The following is a 22,362-nucleotide window of genomic DNA, read 5'->3' on the forward strand; positions in this document are numbered from 1 at the left end:
AAGATATAAACCATTTGAAGGCTTGTTTGGAAATCTACTGCAAGGTTAATGGCCAAGAAATTAACTTTAAAAAATTCACGCTGGCAGATGGTTTTCAGTAGAGTTGATGAAAGTCAAGTCACTTCCAAACCATGTAGCCAATTGCAAATGGTGTGGACACAAGGTGGAGACAAGTGATCATCTATTATTGGGATGTCCCTTTGGCAAGGCTACATGGTTTGGAAGTGACTTGACTTTCATCACCTCTACTGATACCACCCCAAGTCTGTCCCATCTGCTGCAGATTTGGAACCAATTCAACTTCCCAAGTAAGAAGATTGAAACTAAAGTATTAAGCCTCTTCTTCTGTATCTATTGGCACCTTTTGCTTGCCCGGAATGTTAAAGTCTTCGATCGAAAAGACAGTAAACCTATTGAGGTATTTTCTAGAGCACAAGCAGCATTCCTTGAGTGTAAAGCGGTGCATGCTGGCTTCTCTTCAAGCAGGGAGCCTGTGGATCCTCCACATCACTAGCTTCTACCTCCTAATGGCCGCTTGAAACTGAACTACGATGCTGCTCTGCCTATTAACACAAATATTGGAGGCATTGGTATTGTTATCCGCAACCATCTCGGGAAGCCTTTAATAGCTCTCTCAGAGCCATCTGTCCTCTCAGATGCCTTTTTGGGAGAGGCAATAGCTATTTGAACTGGGTTGCTATTCGAATCTAATAACTTCTGCCTCATATCTTTGTTTCAAGGCTCGCATGAATCCCCACCTTTTGAAATAGCAAAAATTCATCTTCTCTTTGGCAGCATAGATTTCAGAATGCTTTTTCTCTGTTGCATTTCTAGAGATGCTAATGATGTTGCACATTCTCTAGAGCAAAGAAGGCCCTGTCTTTGACAAGAGAATGTGGCCTGTTTCCAATCTTTGGCTTCTTGATCTATGTAATTGGAATACCTCGAACTTCTCTTATCCCTATCAATAAATCTCGCATTTACCCAATACAAAAAAGGGGGACGCTAGCAACCCTTTGGCTGCTTCAAATTTCAACCAAAATGAAATTCATGAATTGAAAAAATTGAGTTATAGAAAAGATACATGTATGTCAAATATAGAAATATTCTTTTTGAAATTTGACATGTTGACTAATCAAGACTCTATGTTCCCCGCAGAGACAATTAGCTGGGGGAACACGAACAGGTTGCTACATCTCACAGGCCATTGTCAAAAGTTTGACTTGGTCAACCTCGCTAAATGCTCATATTAGCTATAAAAAAAAGGGTAATTAATGTGTGCTTCGCTAGCGTGACAGTTCTCCTCCGTTGAGAAACCCTATAAAATATAGGGTGGAGAAAAGGGTAGAAAGATGTTCTGCTCTGTATTTGGCCAAAGTAAGTTAAAAATTTCCTAGACAAAAAGGATTCTCGAAGTGGCAAAAATTAGGTAAACCGGCCATGTGGTCTAGAATCGTGGGAGAAGAAACTGCTTCGTTTGTGTTGATCTAAAAAAAATAAAAGAACGTTTTAGTTATAAATCTCTCTCTCCTTCTGTTTCGGGAATTCAATTACGATCTATGGACGAGAATTCTTTTCTTCCAAAACCAATCCCTCCTCCTCCGTTCCTCGATATCCTCATTATTCCCAAAAATTATTGAGACCCTTTTCCGGTTGATCTCCGATTTCTGCTCCATTCTGCGGACAATGAATGATCGACATGGGAAGAAGAACAAGATTCAATCTGTGTCTGTGAATGAATGAATTCTTAATCCAATTGAGGTTCTTCTCCAATTGTCGTTCTTCTTCGGTCTCAGAATGGTGGCCGGTCACTGTATTTGTCTCGATCCATGCCAAGTTAACGTTTAATTTTCTGCAACTTTGGGCGAATTAGCTAGTCCCCTCCATTGTCCCCATAAGAAACTTGGGACTTGGAAACCGTTTACAGGTTCTGTGTGAAGAATTCATGATTCCATCAGAATTCCAGGTCTCTAGACCCAGAAAGGATTAGAAGAAAGATAATCAAAATTTCTTTTATGGGTTTTATGTAATTAAGTTTCCTGAATGCGAACATGATCTATAGCATCTTCCACAAAGCAATCCATGGTGGATCAGGTATTCCAAAACCTCAACAAATTTCTTTTCACCTAATTTGGTTCCTCTTCTTAAAATTTCGCCATTTTTTTTTAGGTCAGGAGCTCGATGATGATAAGAATTCGACCATGAAAAAGAAAAAGTCTGAAATGCCAAGTCAGCAATCTGGGCGTTTTCAAGATTCAAGTGGGGCTTCAGGGGAGAAACGGTCAGATGAACCAACCACGAACAAATCCGCCACACAATGTACTGTTATGTGTGTGTATCTAACAAAAATTGCAGGAATGTGTCGCAATGTTACGGTTACATGGTGCAAGAATCTCATCAACCATTCTCTAAACATCTCAGTAGATAATCCTGGAGATAAAGAAACAAATTACACCTGCAAGATTGACCTAAAGCCATGGCATTTCTGGAGCAAGAAGGGATTCAAATCATTCACTGTAAGTGGAAAACGAGTAGATGTTTTCTGGGATCTACGTTCTGCGAAATTCTCAGGTAGCCCAGAACCAAATGGAGATTACTACGTAGCCTTGGTTTCAGATGAAGAGGTGGTTTTGTTACTGGGAGATTCTAAGAAAGAAGCTTATAAGAGAACAAAATCAAGACCTTCTTTAATAGATGCAGTATTAATCTGCAAGAAAGAGAATGTATTTGGTAAGAAATGTTTTTCCACAAGAGCTAAATTTGATGAGAGGAAGAAAGAACATGATATTGTGGTAGAGAATTCGATAACTGGACCAAGAGATCCTGAAATGTGGATTAGCATAGATGGGATAGTGTTGATCCATGTTAGAAATCTGCAATGGAAATTTAGGGGAAATGAGACAGTGATAGTGAACAAAACACCAGTTCAAGTCTTTTGGGATGTTCATGATTGGTTGTTTAGCAGCAATGGATTAGGACATGGTGTGTTCATATTCAAACCAGGTGCACCTGAGTATAGGATTGATCAAGACTTCAAAGATGGAAGCAGCAGTGTCTGCAGTGGTGATAGTAACAGTGGGAGTGCATATTTCTCCACGCAGAGTGTTCCAACATCACCAGATTTTTGCCTGTTCCTATATGCATGGAAGCTTGAGTGAGAGATGATGATGATGATCAGTCTCTGAGACTCATACAGGGTTTTCTTTGGATTAGTGGATGCATGGGCAAGAAATTAAGGGGAGTAATGTAATTCCATCATGGAAGATAGCCCTTTTTAATTTAATTTAATTTCAACCTGGTATGATGACACAAAATATAATCTAAATTGTCATTATCTTGTAAATTTAGATAGTTTTCTTAGATTAATTGATCACTTCCCTTATTTTTCTATTTTTTTTTCCCTTTTTCTTTTCTTGTTGTATAATTTCTACTTCAGATCATGAGGTTCATCTGTACATTATGGATGTCTTCACCTAAACCACAAATCCACCTTGCAAAACATGTTTTTTTTTTATTTCTTTCTTTTCTTTTTGAAGCAATACAAAACATGATTTGATGCTATGGATGGAGAGTCTGACTCCATGCACGTACGGCCAATGTTCAACAATTGTTTCTTTTGCTTTCAAAATTTTCTTTCTTTGTTCTATTAAAATGATCATGAACATTAACTGATGTCAACATTAACACTTGTCTTTATTTATGAAGGTTCAAAATACCCTTTTCCAGTCCAATTGAGAATCTCTTACTGTAAGAGATTCTCGCTTCACCGTGGGTTATGAGAAACTTACTTCAAACATTTTTATAAAACGTCAAAATGTGTTTCCTCCTCTTCCCCTTCCATAAATCATAATTAATACATACTTGTCATTTCCCTTTTTAATGTCAATATCATGGGAGTCGAACTACCATGAAATCCATTAATGAAGGTCGATCTATATACAACTCAACTAAGCTTTATCTCAATCCCAACTAGTAAATCTACTATTGCCATTTTTTTTTTGGTAATCTACTATTGCCATTCTGTATACTCTATTTAAAGTTCACTCTCTTTTTTTTGGGAATAGAAAATAGGACTAAGTTTTCCTTCTCCCACGATGAAAGGAGAATCTGTCTTGCGTGACGAAAAACTTTTGTCTAAAAAAGAACCTCCGTGGTGAATCAAGATTATCAATCCAATGATTTCCTGTTATGCATTTTTTCACTTTTAGTCTTCGTTTGATTGAACGAAATTGAAAATTTCAAACCTAATAAAACTTTTGTAATCATTACCCCAAGTGGTTATTCAGTAATTCTAAATCATTCTATATTTGGTTATTAAATTTCACTTTTCTTTAACGTATAAATCCCTTGGATTTGAATTGTAAAGTAAATATTACATCTAAAAAGTATCATTATTAAACATGGTAAGAAATTTAAATAGTTTATACACTCATGTGGGCTAATAATTATAAAAATTTCTTTTATAGATTTGAAAATTTTCAATTCTCTTGCAATCAAATGAAGCTATTATAGAAAATAAGTAAGAACTAGGAACAAGAAACTCTTCTAATTAACATTGGGCATCCCAAATTAAAGGGAGAAATGGGCTAAACGTATTATAGGCCTCGCAATTGTTGTAAAGGCCCCAAGCCCATTGATGCCGAATCTTGAATCTTTAGTGGGCTCAAACAAATAAACAAACAAACAAAGAAGTGTAGCCCATCTAAGAGAGTTCATTAAGCACTTTACCAACTAATAAGCTTATCAAAATTTCCCGCTCGATTAGGGTTCCGCACTTCCGCTTCGTTCCTGAAGCCTGAAGAAGGGCGCGAAATGGCGATTGTTCTGGGGAACTTCTCCATCAAATTCTCAGTCAAGCTTGGATTTCATGTCCTATCCCCACAGTATGTCTCGCTCTATTGATTTTTTGATACAGATTTACATCCTTTTTTAATGAACATGTTTGAAGATTTTTTTTTTTTTGGGGGAGGGGGAGGGGGGTTTTGTTGAGAACGTCAGAACAATTCCACTCTGGTTTGCAAATCTATTGGGTATTGCGGAAAATGATGTTTGATCTTCAACGAAATTTTTGTAAAGCATGCAATTCGTGCTAATTCTTTATGGGTTTTCAATTTAGGGTAAAAAGAGCCAGTATCATCAGCTGCTGCAGAGGTTATGGAGCCTCCGGACCCGTTAGATACGTTCCTAAGAAGTATCGCCAGGTCGACGGGAAATCATTTGCTCCTCCTACGAAGAGCTCCAAAGAAATGTTTAACTGTTCGGATTCCAGTTCTTTAAGAGAGAGGGATCCTCAGGGTGGGAGAGGTGTGCGGAGAATGTCGGGCTTGGATGAGGAATATCGAGATCAACCTTCCTTTGCTGATAGAGTGTGTCATGCTGAAAGTGGTATACTTCTGCTGAACAAACATTGCTTGCATAAATTGCTCCATTAAGCAAATTTCTCTTCATTAAAGTGTATACAATAGTGCTGTTACGGTGCATGGCTTGCTTGAGTATTTTGCTCCATTACAATCTGTGTCGCACCTGATGTATCGCCGTTCTTGGGTGCACATTGTGCCTCAGAAGTACTATGTAATTTACCATTTTAATATGTTTATTATGCCTAATCTTTCACATTCAGAGTCTCTGTTACTTTTATGATTGTCTGATCATTATTCTGGATTTTCATCTGTGCTCTTCTTCTTATTATAGTGAATTCAATCCAAGAGTTTGGGAATACCATCCAATCTTTAGTGTTGAATGATGACATTAATACTGAGCTGGAGGTCCCTGATCATGATTTAATGGGGGAGCTTGAAATGGTTGAAGAAGAAATTGGAACTTCTTTTGTGAAGAATCTTTATGAAGAGGATGCAGTAGAAGCCAACAAAACTAAACAAGATGCCGAGAAAGTAGTCATTGAAGCACTTGGAAGGAGGTTAGAACATCTCATTAGTATCTTCTTGTAATTTCAAGTGGAATCGATTCCTTCACTTCTTACCTTTGAGAGCTCCTGCATGGTCAAAAAAAATTTTCCCCATAAAAAATGTTACTCTCTTTTCCTTCTGTATTTCTAATTAAACCTTACCAGGAAAAAAAATAAAAGGAAAACTTGAGTGCAAATAAATTCTTTTACTGTTGATCTTGAATGGTATAGATTGTGAACTCTCAGTGGTTGAATTGATAATTGGGTTCTTTTTGCGGCCTGACTTTTCTTCAGATCACTCCACAATAAAGTGCTCTGACAAATTTTTTGTTTCCTAAATGCCACTTACTTTTATTTTATCGGAAAATCAGGTAAGAGAATTTTGAAGTTTAAGAGCTGCTGATGTTTTCCTTATCACTGAACTCATCACCAATGTAGTTAAACCCTTCCTAGGTAATGACTTGACTAGCCATGATGTCATTGACTGTATTAAGGTAAAGTTGGTCGATATATATGTTAAAAATTAAATAAATAAATTCAGTTATTTAATACTATGAATTAGACTAGTTTTTTAGAGATGGACGTGCCGCTAGTTGACTGCCTGAAGTGTTGCTTTTGACCGAGAAATTGCTATCTTAATCTATCGATTTTTGTAGAGTGGGTAAATTTTTTCACCACCATATTCTCTTAAAAGTTGAATAATTAATTCATTAGTCTTTTGAAAAACTTGAGAGTATATGACACATATGCTTTGTGAATCTTAAAATGCTTTTCTTTGTCACTGCATGTGCATGCTTTGTCTAGCTGACTGCATTGCCTTTACTTAGTCTCTTGCTGTTAGCTATGCAGTCTCAATCTATAAGTACTCTGTCAATAATCTGAACTGTACTCTATACTTCCACAGAGCATTTACAGAAGTTGAGCTGCGGAAAAAACTGCGTGGAAAGAAATTTCCTCACAATATAATTGAGGAAGTAATAACTGATTGCCGCTGCAGGTGTGTAGCGAATTCCCCCTTGTCATCCCAATGGCTCTCATTCACTTTAGGCAGAGCATCCGAGCCATACATGTGACACCAAAAGGTTCTCCACCTTCAGATTGATACTATCCATCTGATGTGGTCTTCCTGTTATGTCCATTGATCTGGGCTAATTTTTTGAAACTAAATTTTAAATAGGTGGTTCCTTGGACACTTTGACAAACTATTACAGAGATTACTCTCATTACTGCATCAACCAATCTTAAGTGACCAACATTGAATAATAGGTACTAGATTGGTAACTATACAAGTCCAGGAGCTTCATCTTCATCAAAAGTAGACATTTAGATGAGAGTGAGTAAGAAAGGAATGTGATCATCTTCTTGAAGGTCCATAGATATGTTTCATCTACTGTCCTTTGCAGATAGATGCGTTTTCTTCCCCACATTTTTCTATTGAGATAATGGTATTTCTCCTTTTGAAATGCTCAGACCAAATTGCGATAGATGAAGACCTATCTTCATGCTGACAGGATCCTCCTCAACCTTTCTGGTTTCTTGTAGGGGGTTGATCAATGATTACTTATATGCAGAATCTTTTTCACGGTCTAGATGGTCTTCGTCATTTTGGGGGCCTAGGAGGATCAAGCAAGTAAGTGAATGCTCATTTCTGACTGCTCTTCCATTCCGGATGTAATGAGGTTTCACAGTATTACCTTCTTATTTGAGTGTATTATACAAATTTGTTGGTGCTGCTTAGGCTCTAATGAATATTCTTTTTAGTAATGTTTGAAATGTCAGAACTTTGGGTATAATATCTCAAAATAAAAAAAGATACCAAGGCCTTGGCAGTAAGGTATGATATGACCTTGATCTATAGTTCTCATGCTGCCTGAGGAACTGGTTTGAAATGCCGAAAGTCAGTCTGGGAGTCCTTGAAATCCTGAAACATAGAGAGTTTGGCACCTTTAATGGTCTAACAATAACTCAAGATCAGTTAGTTGAGATGATCTAAGAATGGGTTAGAACCCAATGTCGTGCAGTTCTAAAGTGAAAAGGGAGGGGAGGAAAATGGGGAAAAAAAAGATCACATGGAACTAAACTGATTTAGCTGGAAAACTTGAACATCTAAAGGTCAGTCAACTAAGCCTTTCTGGTTTTATTAGGGTTTATTAAATCGGGAAATCTGATTGACACCGTTGGAGTTGTTGATAAAATTATAACTTTGTTTTCTTTGCCTCGAGGCAATCGTGCACTGATGAACAAATGTAATCTGTTGAAGGGCATGGTGGTGATTTCCATGTAAGTGCCGAAAAGTTTGTGGCATTTTAATACTTCGTCTCAATCACACGTCAATGAGGCAGAACTCTAAAATCAAATTGGGGCACAATCGTAAAATAAAAAAGGGGGACTGTACGCCCCTCTTCTTTCATTGTAACCTTCTCTTTCTCTTTTGAACTGGCCAAAATATAGCCTTGTCTTTTGCAACAATGGGATGAAACCAATGGGAATGATATGAAAATAATGAAACCGACCAGAAATATAGCCGCTGCACAGTCTCAATCACTAGCATTGTGAACACTGAGATCCATGACTCAGCATTTCAGTCGCTGCCGAGCAGATTAACTATGCCATGGGATCAGAATTTTGCATGCCCATATGATAATGGTGCTGCTCCCCCTTCGTTCAGCACAAAGTTGAAGTGAATCACTCCAATATAGACCTCTTAACCTCCAATTTGCCCTTCACAACGAGTTGCCTTGAGTTACAAAACCTTAATCACTATTCCTTCCTAGCACAGTAGCAAAATAGCAGTTCCTTAATTCGTGTTCTTTTCCTAAAATTGGTGCTTCCAAAGAAAGTAGGGACTCATTGTTGGCATGGGTAAGAAACTGAATTTTACATTTCTGACCTTACTATTATGGGGGTAGAGGGAAGCCAGTTACAACTTCTGATGACACCAGCTCTTTAGGTGTCATTCAGAAAGATCCTATTAAATATTAGAAGAGATGTATTGTTGGTTTATTGATATTATAAGGCACTATGGCAGCTGCCTTTTTTGGATTGTCAAGAACACTTATACAGGTGGAAGTATCTTCTTATTTCCATTTGTTTAAAAATAAGAAAATTTTATGCTAATTCTTCTTATTTTCTATAATTACTATATATGGTTCATCTTTTGGAATCAGGCACTGCACATAAAGGGAGTAGATAGAGAAGATTCAGAGAAGGCAATGAAAGTCACTTTTGAGCATGTTGATTCTGGCAGTGATCAGGAGTTGAGATTTGGCATGTCTGATTCTTCATTGGAACGTCTATTTGTTCAGGCCTCCAAGCAATGGCTTCGGGGTGGAGATGTGCCACATGAGACACGGAAATCACGAATCATTAGGTGGCTACAGTATCGAGGGTTTGACTGGAGCGTCACCATTTACATTGTAAAGAAGTTGGAAACCCAGTATCCACCATAGAGCACACTAGAAAATTTTTGACAATATGATGAAGGGGTTCCTCATTTCTCAGGTTAAGTCAAGAGGAAAATGCCATCATAAAGGCCTCTTGAGTTTTAACTTTATGCAAATTGTGATCCAGAAGTTCCGAGCCACTGCATAACTTGAGGATCATATGAAACGACGACTTCAATCTGGTATCTAATTTCTCATGTGTATGGTCACAGGAGTATCAGTTTCCATGTGATACACTGCAAAAGCCAAGGATATTTGTTGCCTTTAAATTCTGCCCTGCCTGTCACATAGAAGGTGCTGCCTATGTTGGCCAGGCAGGTATTGTATGAGAATGACTAGCACACTACGAAACTGTGAGGGAAGAAGTGTCTGGTGCCATGGGGTTGGCCAAAAGCTGGGGGACAATTTAGCAACTATTGAATGTTGATAGGATTGGTATGTTTTACTTACCTAAGTTCTCAAAGTTCTAATGTATGTTTTTATTATGTAATGTAGCATGAACCCATTAAGTTGGAATACGGCTTGGATGTTGTTGTTGTTGTAATGTAGCATGAATTTTGTTGATGAAAGCTTTTCTTTTTTGGTTTTCTTGGGTTGACATGAAAATAATATGATGAAAATTGATTGTTGTATTTTATCTTCTGTTGGATGAATCCCAGCATCTGTGGCCTAGGAGAGAAACTACTGCACCTAAATCCTTCATGATAGAATGAAAGAAGACGGAACAAAACCCAGCAAACACCCTGTTAACAAAACAGGAATTTCGTGAATGGCTTGAATGATCAATGAGATCAGTCAAACTCTCTATTTATAATAATAATGATAAAAGAGATTACAAAGGGAAATACTATTTACGGCACTATTTACGATACTGTTCACGATACTGTTCACGTGAACAGTGTCACATCCCAAATTACAATTCTACCCTTGTTCAAAAATACATAAATAAAGTATAAATAAAAAATCCAAAATACCCTTATAATATCGGGTAACACATCTCAACACTCTCCTTCAAGTTGGGGCATAGATATCACACATGCCCAACTTGACTAGACTAGGATAAAACAACTTCCCACTCAACCCTTTGGTGAAGACATCAGCCAGTTGATCTCCAGACTTCACAAAAGGAATACAAATCTGCCCACTCTCTAACTTTTCCTTGATGAAGTGTCTGTCAATCTCCACATGTTTGGTACGGTCATGCTGCACTGGATTGTGGGCAATGCTAATTGTTGCTTTGTTGTCATAGTACAACATCATTGGAAGATGAACAGAACCACGAATATCAAGGAGTAAACTCTGAAGCCACAGTAACTCACATATGCCCTGGGCCATAGCACGGAATTCAACTTCAGCACTAGATCTTGCCACAACATTTTGCTTTTTACTCCGCCATGTGACTAGATTTCCTCCAACAAAAGTACAATAGCCGGAGGTAGATTTCTGTCGGGTTACCACCCCCAAGCATCGTGTAAGCCTCAATGCGAAGATGGTCATGAGGAGACAAAAGGATCCCCTTTCCTGGAGCCGACTTCAAGTAATGGAGAATACGAAGAACATGACCATGTGAGTGGAATAAGGATCATGCATGAACCGGCTCACAAGACTCACAAGAATGGCAATATCGTGCAGTGTGGGAGAGATAAATTAGCTTGCCCACCAATCGTTGATATCTGCCCTTATCAACAGGTTCACCATCCTTCTCTTGCAGACGGGTAGTAGCTTCCAAGGGAGTGTCACAAGGATGACAACCAAGCAAACCAGTCTCTGATAATAAATCTAGAACATACTTTCTCTGGGAGAGAAAGATGCCTTTTGGAGAACGGGCAACTTCAATCCCAAGAAAATATCTTAGCTGTCCTAGATTTTTTATGTCAAATTCTCGTCCCAAGAAAGCCTTCAGGTGAGAAACTTCATCTGTATCATTACCAGTCACAACTATGTCATCAACATAAACTATGAGAAGAGTGACCTTTTCTCCCTTTCGCTTGATGAACAGAGTGTGATCAGCATGACTTTGTTTGTATCCACAGGAGACCATGGCTTTATGAAACCTACCAAACCATGCCCGTGGAGATTGCTTCAACCCATAGAGTGCCCTTTTGAGCCTACAAACTTTCCCATGGGTCTTGTCAGAGGAAAAACCCGGAGGAACATCCATATAAACCTCCTCTTCCAACTCCCCATGAAGAAATGCATTTTTACATCCAACTCCGTAGGTCCCACCAAAATTGACAAAGACAAGACAAGAAGACCCGGACAGTGTTCAACTTTGCAACAGGGCAAATGTCTCCCGATAGTCGATCCCATAAGTCCGAGTGAAGCCTCCGCCCAAGCCTGGCTTTATATCTATCTACTGTTCCATCTGGCTTCTGCTTGACAACAAATACCCATTTGCACCCGACTGGTTTCTTACCCGAAGGAAGAACAACTAGCTCCCATGTCTCATTTTTAAGTAAGGCCGTCATTTCTTCCATCATGGTTGCTTTCCACTTTGGATCTGCAATCGCCTCCTGCCATTTCTGAGGAATAGAAACAGAGGAAAGAGAAGAAACAAATGCACGATAGGAAGGAGATAAAGCATCATAGGAAACAACATTGGAGATGGGGTGTTGGGTGCATGACCTAACGCCTTTACGAACAGCGATAGGTAAGTCAAGGGAAGGATCCTTACCAGATGATGTAGTAGGGTCTGGATCTGGATCAAGTGCAGACGATTGTGGAGGTGGTATGGTGGTGGTGGTGGTAGTCTCAACTTGTCCTGTGCGCTCCCGGGTATATACCTTATCAACAGGGATTTGACTGACTGGTCTACGCTCCCCCTGAATAGGAGCCACTATAGGAGCTGAAGTTACAGAGGGCTCCCCCTGAATAGAATCCGGAAGAATAGCAGACACATCTTCAAAACCCTGATCCTGCTCCCCCTGAAGAGGTGTCTGGGAATAATATGACAAGGACTCATGGAAGACAATATCCATGGAGACAAAGTACGACGAGAAGGTGGATGGTAACACTTGTATCCTTTCTGGGTCGCAGAATAGCCCAGAAAAATACACCGAATGCTCCGTGGATCAAATTTCCCATGAGGATGATGATTGCGGACATAGCCAACACAACCAAAAACTTTGGGGGGAACCACAAAGGAGGAGGAACCCTGGAGGAGATCAACGGGGGAACGACCATCAAGGACACGGGTAGGCACACGGTTGATGAGATAAGCAGCGGTAAGAATGGCATCACCCCAGTAGTGAGAAGGAACCTGCCGTGCAAACATAATGGCCCGGGCGACCTCAAGGAGATGTCTATTTTTCCTTTCAGCAACCCCATTCTGGGCAGGTGTGTCAACATAGCTGGTTTGATGGACAATACCATGTGCAGCCAAATAAAGTTGGAACTGACCCTCCATGTACTCTCTGCCATTATCACTGCGTAAAATGCGCAAGGTGGCATTGAATTGGGTCTGAACCATACGATGAAATAACCGAAAACAGCGGAAGACCTCACTTTTATGGCTCATCATGTACACCCAAGTGGCATGAGTATAACAATCAATAAACGAGACAAACCATCGATGATCAGAAAGGGAAGTACAAGGCGGGCCCCACACATCGAGAATGAACCAAAGCAAAAGGAAACTCACTTCTTTTATTTAATGAAGAATAACTAGAACGAGTCTGTTTGGCCAAAACACAAGCCTCACATAAAAACTCATTCCTATTACAATGCTTAATCAAGCTCGGAAACAAAAGAGACAAAGTACTAAGGGATGGATGACCAAGTCGGCAGTGCCAGAGATGAAGGTCAGGGAACGAGGTGGACTGTAAATGATGAGTGGTAGAGGAAGCCGAATGCAAAGTAGAAGGCTGACCCGGGTCAAGTAAGTAGAGACCACCCTGCATCTTACCACTCCCAATCGTACACCCCGTCTCCAGATCCTGTATGACACAATGAGAAGGGAAAAAAGTCAGTTTGCAGTTCAGATCTCTAGTGAGACTACTAATAGAGAGAAGGTTGGTAGAAAAGGACGGAACATGCAAAACAGATTTTAATGAAAGGGTAGGGGAGCAGCGTATGGAACCCTTCCCATTAATAGGAGAAAGGGAACCATTAGCTACTCGAACACTGTCTTTGCGGAAGATGGAGAATAAAGATGAAATACATGGGAGGAGCGTCATGTGGTGTGGCACCGGAATCTATAATCCAAGGATGGATACGCCGATGCACACGGACTCATTGGAGTACCGAGGCAAAATTAGAACCAGGAGGGGCAGGGTGTAGATGCCGTAGTGGAGGCAGCGGAAGAGGCCTGTAGCATGCGACGGAAAGCTAGGAGCTCATCCTGAGTAAGCCCAATGTCAGATGAAGGGGTAGCGGAGCAGGAGTAGGAGAATCAGCCATATGAGCCTTGGGCTTAAACTTCCCACGGGCTTTCTTTTCCTCAAAATCAGCAGGCTTCCCATGGAACTTCCAAGATTGAGCCTTAGTATGATAGAGCCTTGGTGTTCACACTTGACAGGACCTTTAGGGACAGCAGTACCACCATCAGTAGTGGTAAGAGAAGGAGAATCTGGAAGCAACTTGCAAGGTGGAGCGATCAACAGAGAGGAATGCAAGATAGCAGCCCGACGAGATTCCTCATTATGAACCAAGGCAAAGGCCTGTTCTAGGGATGGAAAAGGGGACCGCCCAAGTACTTGCACCCGAATAGGATCAAACTCCATATTTAGCCTAGCCAAAAAATCATAGACACGTATTTTGTCAACGTGTTTGCGATAGGCAGACGGACGATGATGAGAGGGTCGATAGTCGAGTAATGATCCAATTGCCGCCACATGTTCTTGAGGGCAGCATAGTATTTGGAGACAGAGAGCTCTCTGTTGGGTAGTGGCATTAGCCTTCTTTCTAATCTCATAGACCTGTGCATCATTCCCCGTGCGACCATAAGTCTCTTTGGCACCATTCCGGATAGTATGGGCAAGTGTCAGAGAAGAAAATTGTCCGAGATATCCCCTTGCATAGAATGGATCAAGTAGGACATCACCATCGCATCATTCGATAACCACTTGTTGAGTGAGAACCCTCTTCCACTAGTTTAGTTGTTGTCCCAAGAAGATGGCCGGTGAGGCCACGGCCACTCATGTCAAATAGGTAGACCGAGACCACTTCGGTAGTTAGAGCCATCAAGTTGGATTGGGGCAGCAAGGGGAAGAAAATCAGTCGGCTGGCCATCAATGCCGAAGAGGCCGAAGAAGAATCGAACCAGTCATTGCGGCAGTAACCAATCTTCAATGAAGCGAAAGATGACCAAAAATATCCAAAAAATTCTGGAATCGACCCCCAATAGAAAAGGGTGTATTGGAGCAAAAATCTCGGATATGTAGGTCGGGAATGATGTCGAATGAAGGCGACAAGGGTGCCAATCAGATCGCAGAGAACCAAGAACCCAACCCCAAGATCGATTAATGTCGGGTTTTGAAAAAACCCGAGAAGAGAGATCGATAAGGGGTGGGTCTTCAACCAATCGATGAAGTGAATAGGGATGAGAACAATATCAAATAAAGATCCCACAATAGAAGATGTGAAACAGATGTAGAGGTCGATCTCCAAAAAATAGGAATCTTCAAATCGCAGACAGTGCTTCACTCTACTTGATCCAAAAAGAGGCATAAAAAGGAGGTATATTGGGGCAGCAGCTAGATCATTACGATCACCTCAGAGTGCTGCCCTAATGGGAGAAGAAGAACCAAAAGAAAGGAAGAAAGAAGAAGGGAAGAAGCTCGATGGAGGGAAGGAGAAAAAAATCGAAGGGAGGGAGGTGGGTTTTGAAAACCTAGATCAGAGTGTATTTGGCTCTGATGCCATGTTAACAAAACAGGAATTTCGTGAATGGCTTGAATGATCAATGAGATCAGTCAAACTCTCTATTTATAATAATAATGATAAAAGAGATTACAAAGGGAAACACTTTTCACAGTACTATTCACGATACTGTTCACGGCACTGTTTACGTGAACAGTGTCACAGCCCAAATTACAATCCTATCCTTGTTCAAAAGTACATAAATAAAACATAAATAAAAAACCCAAAATACCCTTATAATATCGGGTAACACATCTCAACACACCCAATTATATGTGAGCTAATATGCATGCATATGAGCTATGAACTAAAACTGTTAAAATTTAGGGAAGTTGTTTTCATTGAATCAACACAATTATGAAATCTCGGTTGCAAAAGTGTTTCTATTACACCAGATAAGTCTCCTATTAATGGAGCGTTTTTTTTTCTGATTCCGGTCTCTCATTTTGGCTATGTTTGTAATGCAAGAAAAGAAAAGAATTTTTTTTTTTTGGAAAAAAAGAAGAGAAAACACAAACTCATTCATTATTTAATCATTGTTTCTGTCTTATTATGTGTTTTTTTTTCTTCTCCACCCATTTCTTGCATTTTTTAGGAGTTGGTGTTAGTTACACTGTTACCTTACGAAAGAGTGACTGACAAAAGAATTGGTAAGATTGTGCAGCATTAGATGAGAAATTACATTAAGGAAATAAAATAATTAATTAATCAATTTATTAAGAAAAAATTTACATGATCCTTTTGGATTGGGTTTTGGACTTCAGAGAGATTCCATCTGTTTGCTATACGGACTGACTCACTTCCATCACATGCTTGTATTCCAGACCTCCTCTGTTCCTCTTTGCTTGTTTTGACAATGGAGTTGGACTTTCTTGAGTATCGGGAATCGGAATTAGGTTGATCGGAGATCGATTGGTTGGCACCGATCCGGTGATTGGATACCCATGCAAGTACAATACTATTTCTCAAACTTCTCCACTGCAATGTGGCCTGGTACTGATTAACTTCCATGATCCTGAGCTCTGAAACCTGAAACCTCTGGTTTTAAAATCTTAAATGGAGATGGAGTCATCAGAAAAGGCGAATGAGCAGTTAGAAGATCCTTCCAAGACCAGTTTCCGAGCCTGAGCCTGAGCCTGAGCCTGAGCCTGAGCCTGAGCCTGAGGAGAAGAAACAACCATGGATGATGCATCCTTCTTCACTAAATCTGTTTCAGACCTTGGAACTTCTACATGGTGGATCTCCTTGAGCATGGCCACAACATCCTTCATCATGGGGCGATCACTGGCCCTTGTGCCGACGCATAGGGAGGAGACAGCCAGCGTCTGAAGCATCTCATGTACCTGAGGGTCAGGCCGGCCTTGGAGCCTTGGGTCAAGTATGTCCACTGGGTTACCTTTCCTTTTCAAGTGGTCCTGGACCCATTGGACCAGATGTACCCCTCCTGGCAAGGTTGGGTCCAATGGATGCCTTCCCGTGAGTACCTCCAATACTAACACACCAAAGCTGTAAACGTCGCTCTTCTCTGTGATTCGTTGCATTGATGCATGCTCTGCTTTGTCACAAACCACAAACCACAACCCAAAACTCTTCTTAGCTTCTACCATTCATTTTTCTTTTGAAGAAAATAGAGCGAGGACAATAACTTGTTTAAACTCGGACCAGATGTGATCAATGGTCCGGATGGTTTCTGGTTCAATGTACCATGGGCTGGTGGCCTGACCGGATTGGACAACCAACGGTTTTCAATGGTCTTGGGGAAGGTTTTCAATTGGTTCGGGTTTTATTTTTTTTGTTTGGTTTCGATTTAGTTCAGATACAATATGTACAAACAGAAATTGAATATATTCATAACCTCAAATCGAAACTGAGTCCAAAATGTTTTATTTAGTTTCTTTATTTGGTTCATGTACGGTTTTGATAATTCGGTTCAAATTCGATTTAAATAGAATATTTTATTAAAACAAATAAAGTTAGGAAAAAAATTACAATCTCACGAAGTACTACTCAATACGAAACTCATAGTATGTAACTTCCCTCTACTCAATCGAGAAATTTTCTTTGATAGAGAACAAAGACACTATAGTAAGGGTTTTAGGTTTGGTTTATACCATGGTTTGAGGAATTGGTATCAGATCGGCCAATAGTATCGGTGGAGAACGATAATGATTCCTAATTGATCCCATATCGGTGGATTAGTATGGACACAGTTTAAATATGTAAAAAGAGCAAAGTTTTTTTAAGAAAATATGACCGATCCAAACCAATACGGACCAATCCGGATCAATATCGGTAGAGACTGATACCGATTACTATAACCCTAGTTCATACAGGTTACAATTCTTTCGATTTGATTTGGTTCAAACCAATTTGATTCGGTTTTTAATGGCCAGTTTCAGCTCTGGTTCTGAATTGAAACCCTTAGTTTTGGGGTGATACTGACCATCCGGGGAATTGGCTATCATCCAATCTGGTCCGACCACCTGATCTTTGCAACCCTCCATATAAAGGTGTCAATCAATCGGTTTGGTCCAGTTTCAGTTGGGCTGATCTGTTTTCTGCTAGTGGGCCAACCCGAAACCAAACCATTAAGTTTTTCGGTTTCGGTCCAATTGGTCCAATTTCTATCATTTATAATCAGGTTCAATCTGGTCCAGTTTCAAGGTTTACATTTAAACAAAAGAAAAGTAAAGGAAAAATCATGTTTTTTTTTGTGGGGGTTGGGGGGGGGGGTTTCTTATTGAGTTACTATTGGTCCGGTCTTGGTTTTTTATCAGGTTCAGCCCAATCCCATAAAATCCAACCCGGAACCAAACGGATAAAGGTTTGGTTTGATTTGGTCCAGGCAGAACTTTGACAACCTTACCTCCATCAAACCCGCAAAAGAGAATGTGGGAAAACTAGAATGGAAATTAAAAGAGACAGAGAGAATGGTAAAAGATGTGAGACGTACCAGGAGCCATGTAGCCATAGGATCCAGCAAGGTGAGGCTTGAGGCTCAACTTGGTGGAGTCACCATCAGCAACATTCACTAGCCTGGCTAACCCGAAGTCCGCTAGGTAGGGCTCCAGACCCGGACCCAATAAGACGTTCATGGCCTTGACATCACCGTGCAATATGGCAGGGACGCAGTCGTGGTGAAGGTAAGCCAGTGCATGCGCCACTCCCAGCACAACCTCGTACCTGGTCTCCCACTCCGCCGCCTTCTTCACCTGCTCCTGCCCACCACCATCGCCATGGATCATAGAGCTCAAGCTTCCATTTGGTAGGTAGTCATAGAACAACAGCTTCATGCTTCTGCTCCTATTGGCACACCAACCCAAAAGCCTCACTATATTCCTGTGTCGGATCGACCCAAGTGTCCTGATTTCCGACCCGAATGCTCCCGACTCCATCTCTCCCTTCTCCGACGACTCCTCCTTCTCCGACGGTGACGGAGAAGAAGAAGAAGAAGAAGAAGACCACATCTTCTTCACCGCCAGCGTCTCCCCATTAAGGATCGCAACCCTGTACACCACCCCTGAGCTCCCCGTTCCGATCACATTCGCTGACGTCAAGTTCCGGACGACGTCGTCGATGGAGAAATCGAACTTCTGATAGAGTGTTATATCCCATCTGTCATCCTCCGCCGATACTCCATTCGCCCTCATACGCTCCCGCACTAGCAAGTAAACCGCCAGCAGCAGCAGCACCGCACTGGCGCTGACGAGGATTGACATTGCCATCTTCATTGCGGGCTTGGTGGTCCGACCCCTTTCAGCTGGTGTCACGACGCCGCCATTGGGGGAGATGTAAAGCCCTTTGTTCCCCATCAGGTCGTTTAGCGGGAGTTTCCGGAAGAATGGGGTGTCTGGCAATTCTCCCGAAAAGCCATTAAAGGATATGTTGAGAAGGACTAGGTTCTGGAGACCCGCAAGCATGTCCATTTTCCCAGTAAGCTGGTTGTGGGAGATGTCCAGAATCCCAAGCTTGTCTAAACCAGAGAACTCTGATGGGATTTCACCGGAGAGCTGATTGCAGCTCAGATTCAGAGATATCTCCAGTGCCGGTATCCGACCCAATTCCTTTGGTATCTGGCCTGAGAAACCGTTGTCCCCGAGGTCCAATAACTGTAGCTTGCAGCACGACACTAGCTCTGCGGGGATTCCACCACTGATTCGGTTCTTCCCAAGAACGAGTTTTGTCAACTCTGTTAACGACCCCAGGCTCGGAGTCAATGGCCCTGTTAGCCTATTGTCGGATATATCAACGAATTGCAGGCTTTTCGGAAGCGTTTCCGGCACAGAACCGGTGAGCCCATTAGAATGGAGGTCGAGAAACTCGAGGTTTTCACATCCGGAGATCGCCGGAGGAATCCCACCTACGATCCGGTTATTGCTCATGTCTAAGAAATTCAAATTCCTCAAGTTCCCAATCTCGGCCGGAATCGTACCCGTGAGCCTGTTGTCATTGATTCGAAACCGGTATAGGTTCGTGCAGTTTCCGATGTCTGGTGGTATGAAACCCGATAAATCATTGGATAGCAGCAGAAGCTTTGTAAGATTCCTCAATCCGAAGATCTGCTTTGGTATGGGACCCAAAATTTGATTGTAGGAGAGATCAAGAGCTTGAAGATTCTGACAATCTGCAAGACTTTCAGGGATTTTACCAGTCAACTTATTCTGCCAAGCGAAGAACAATGTCAAGCTCTGTAACTTGCCGATGCCTTCTGGAATCTCACCAGAAATCTGATTGTTGTCGATTTCGAAGTGAGTCAGAGCTGTGCAGTTTGAGATCTCGGAAGGTATAGTACCTGTTAACTGATTGATGCTCAGCTGAAGCTCTTGAAGCCCCAAGAGATTTCCAAAACTCGTAGGTATGCTTCCTGACAGCAGATTCTCTGATAAATCCACCAACATAAGCTCTTTGCAGTTCCCGAGCTCAAAAGGGATGGTACCCACAAGGCTATTCTGCCACAAAAGCATGCTTTGAAGCTTCTTCAATTCCCCAACACTCCTTGGGATGGGACCAGAGATTGAATTCTGATAAAAGTACAGGTTCTGAAGATTGCTGCAGTTACCGATCTCTTCTGGAATGGGACCAGATAGCAGAGATGTGTAAATCGCTATGGTTTGAATCTTCTTCAGTGACCCTATCGACGGAGGAAGACTTCCTGTAATGCTGGTATCTGCAAGGCCCAACATCACTAAATTACTGCAATTCCCAATCTCTGATGGCAACTCTCCTTTCAGATTTTGATTTCCGCCCGCTCTGAAGACCTCAAGTTTACTTAGTCTTCCGATACTCCTGGGAATTTCGCCGGTGAGTTGATTATCGTAGAGCATCAGATACACTAGGCTTGAAAGATTTCCAATGTCAGAAGGGATTCCTCCTTCAAGAAAATTCGAGTTGAGAAACAGAGTATGAAGCTTGCTTAGCCTGCAAATATCAACAGGAATTTCACCGGAGATAGCATTGCTGCTGAGATCTATGAGTTCCAATTCTTGATAATCTCCAGTTTCGTTCGGTATGGACCCTGTTAGATTGGTTCCTGTGAGGATAAGAGACTTCAAAGACGAGAGAGATTGCAAATTTGAAGGCAGTGGACCTTGCAAATTGACTGATTTTAAACTTATCTCGGTTACTTCGCCATTCGAATTGCAAACGATCCCAAACCAGTTGCAGGGACTTGGGTCCGAAGGATTCCATGTCCTTAATATGTCTGTGGAGCTGTTTAGACTGTTTTTCCATTCCAGAAGAGCTTGGCCCTGTACATCAATGGATAAACACCTTAAGAAAAAGAGAGAGTTTATTGAAAGAAGGAAAGTGATAGAGAAGACATTGGGAGAAGGGAAGAGATTCTTTGGAATTGCAGGCATTGCTGATGAGAAAAGAACACTGATCTGTGTTGGGATTGTTGAGGGGTGAACCCCATGTTTTGTTTATAGAGGAAAAACAGAAGATCTGGATCCAATAGCACCTTCTTTTTCCTATTATTTTACTGTTTATTTGTTTATTAAGAGATGGTGAATGGTGATGTAGATGGGTTTTATGATTTGATTAATGCTTAATGTTAACTGGATCTTGTGGGTTTTTTTTTGTTGTTTTCATCTCTAAATTGATAGATCAGGTGGAGGTGCATTATAGTTTATATCAGGTAATTTAGTTGTTCTTATAGTACCACATTAACTCCATGAGTAAATATGGAAATGTTGGTTGGTGCATAATGGAGTTTTTCACTTTACCTTCTTTTGAGCTCTGTGGTATATATTGTATGGGTTGTCATTTCTTGGACTAATGGAAATGGTTTCCTTCAATGAAAGAAGAGTTGGAATAAACAGAACTAATTAAGGAAGGAATTCTTTTTATACATTGAAAGTCAATTCACAGAACCCCATAAATTGCAGGTGGCCTTCATACTTCTTGATCTGATTTGTTTAATTGATGGGCCATCTCTTAAACAAGACATTGTGCAATAATGAGGTTCTAGTTCTACCTTTCATCTGTTGTTCCATATTTTAACTGCATTAAGTTCCCTCAGTTTTATAGATGGCTGGTCATATTTTTAGAGTTGTAAAACAAACGTAAAATGATTAGGGGGAAGTTTTCATATAAGACCGTGTAAGTATGTACGGTCGTGTCCCCTCTCACAAAAAGTTGGAAAAATCATAAACCCCCACCTATTAATTAATGCATTGAAACTCCCACCCTCTCACATATACGGTTTACGCAGCTGTATATGAAAACTTTCCCCGATTAAATTGTAGTTCCTCATTGTGTGTCATACTCTTTGCTTGAAGCATAATTGATACAAGTTTTGGTTGTAAAGTGTTCGAAAATTAGATGTGTACTCGGGTTCCGGCCTATCCGCCTGGTTGATGATCCTTGTTCAAAATCTAGGGATAGGGTAATTTGCAGCCAATTTCAGTTGTTTCCGATCTGATTCAGATCGAAATCAGTCAGGGTCGATCAGATAACGATAAGGGTATCAATCAATTTGGTTCAGGATACAATATGTACGAACCAAAACCATTGCTTCTGGTTTGATTCAATTTTAAATGACCCATTTTGGGTTCAGGTTCTAAATTGACACCCCTAAGTTTTGGTGAATCAACAAGGGTATTAAGAAAATGGGTTTTGCAGACCAATAATTTCAAGTTCATGCTCCATGGCCTT

The 22,362-nt window shown here is 40.8% G+C and overlaps 3 protein-coding genes across 5 annotated transcripts in view; 2 read left to right on the plus strand and 1 right to left on the minus strand.

Moving 5' to 3' along the window:
- The first annotated feature begins 1,844 nt into the window (after nucleotides 1–1,844).
- Nucleotides 1,845–21,239, plus strand: LOC122640024. The gene is made up of 4 exons (XM_043833115.1): nucleotides 1,845–1,942; nucleotides 2,037–2,094; nucleotides 2,170–3,197; nucleotides 21,229–21,239. Exons 2-3 carry the CDS (start codon nucleotides 2,052–2,054, stop codon nucleotides 3,156–3,158), a joined length of 1,032 nt encoding a protein of 343 aa, XP_043689050.1. The 5' UTR covers nucleotides 1,845–1,942; nucleotides 2,037–2,051; the 3' UTR covers nucleotides 3,159–3,197; nucleotides 21,229–21,239.
- LOC122640025 overlaps nucleotides 4,740–22,362 on the plus strand; it is a 32,547-nt gene continuing 14,924 nt past the window's right edge. The window contains exons 1-6 of one of the 2 annotated variants that reach the window (XM_043833117.1): nucleotides 4,740–4,883; nucleotides 5,117–5,385; nucleotides 5,692–5,917; nucleotides 6,810–6,902; nucleotides 7,448–7,535; nucleotides 9,073–9,362. In XM_043833117.1, coding sequence (XP_043689052.1) covers nucleotides 4,813–4,883; nucleotides 5,117–5,385; nucleotides 5,692–5,917; nucleotides 6,810–6,902; nucleotides 7,448–7,535; nucleotides 9,073–9,354 — 1,029 coding nt within the window. In that variant the 5' untranslated portion in view covers nucleotides 4,740–4,812 and the 3' untranslated portion in view covers nucleotides 9,355–9,362. Of the gene's footprint in view, nucleotides 4,884–5,116; nucleotides 5,386–5,691; nucleotides 5,918–6,809; nucleotides 6,903–7,447; nucleotides 7,536–9,072; nucleotides 9,700–22,362 lie in introns of those variants that run through there. The other variant, XM_043833116.1, reaches the window with a different exon arrangement.
- On the minus strand, nucleotides 15,877–21,187 carry LOC122640022 (leucine-rich repeat receptor-like serine/threonine-protein kinase RGI4). 2 transcript variants are annotated; one of them, XM_043833114.1, is made up of 3 exons: nucleotides 18,161–21,187; nucleotides 16,368–16,759; nucleotides 15,877–16,331 (listed from the first exon to the last, which is right to left on the minus strand). In XM_043833114.1, exons 1-3 carry the CDS (start codon nucleotides 21,063–21,065, stop codon nucleotides 16,260–16,262), a joined length of 3,369 nt encoding a protein of 1,122 aa, XP_043689049.1. In that variant the 5' UTR covers nucleotides 21,066–21,187; the 3' UTR covers nucleotides 15,877–16,259. The 2 variants fall into 2 exon arrangements, with proteins under 2 accessions (XP_043689049.1, XP_043689048.1); XM_043833113.1 differs by having other exon boundaries at nucleotides 15,877–16,759; nucleotides 18,161–21,185.

Source organism: Telopea speciosissima, chromosome 9 (genome assembly GCF_018873765.1).
Source record: "Telopea speciosissima isolate NSW1024214 ecotype Mountain lineage chromosome 9, Tspe_v1, whole genome shotgun sequence".
NCBI lineage: Eukaryota > Viridiplantae > Streptophyta > Magnoliopsida > Proteales > Proteaceae > Telopea > Telopea speciosissima.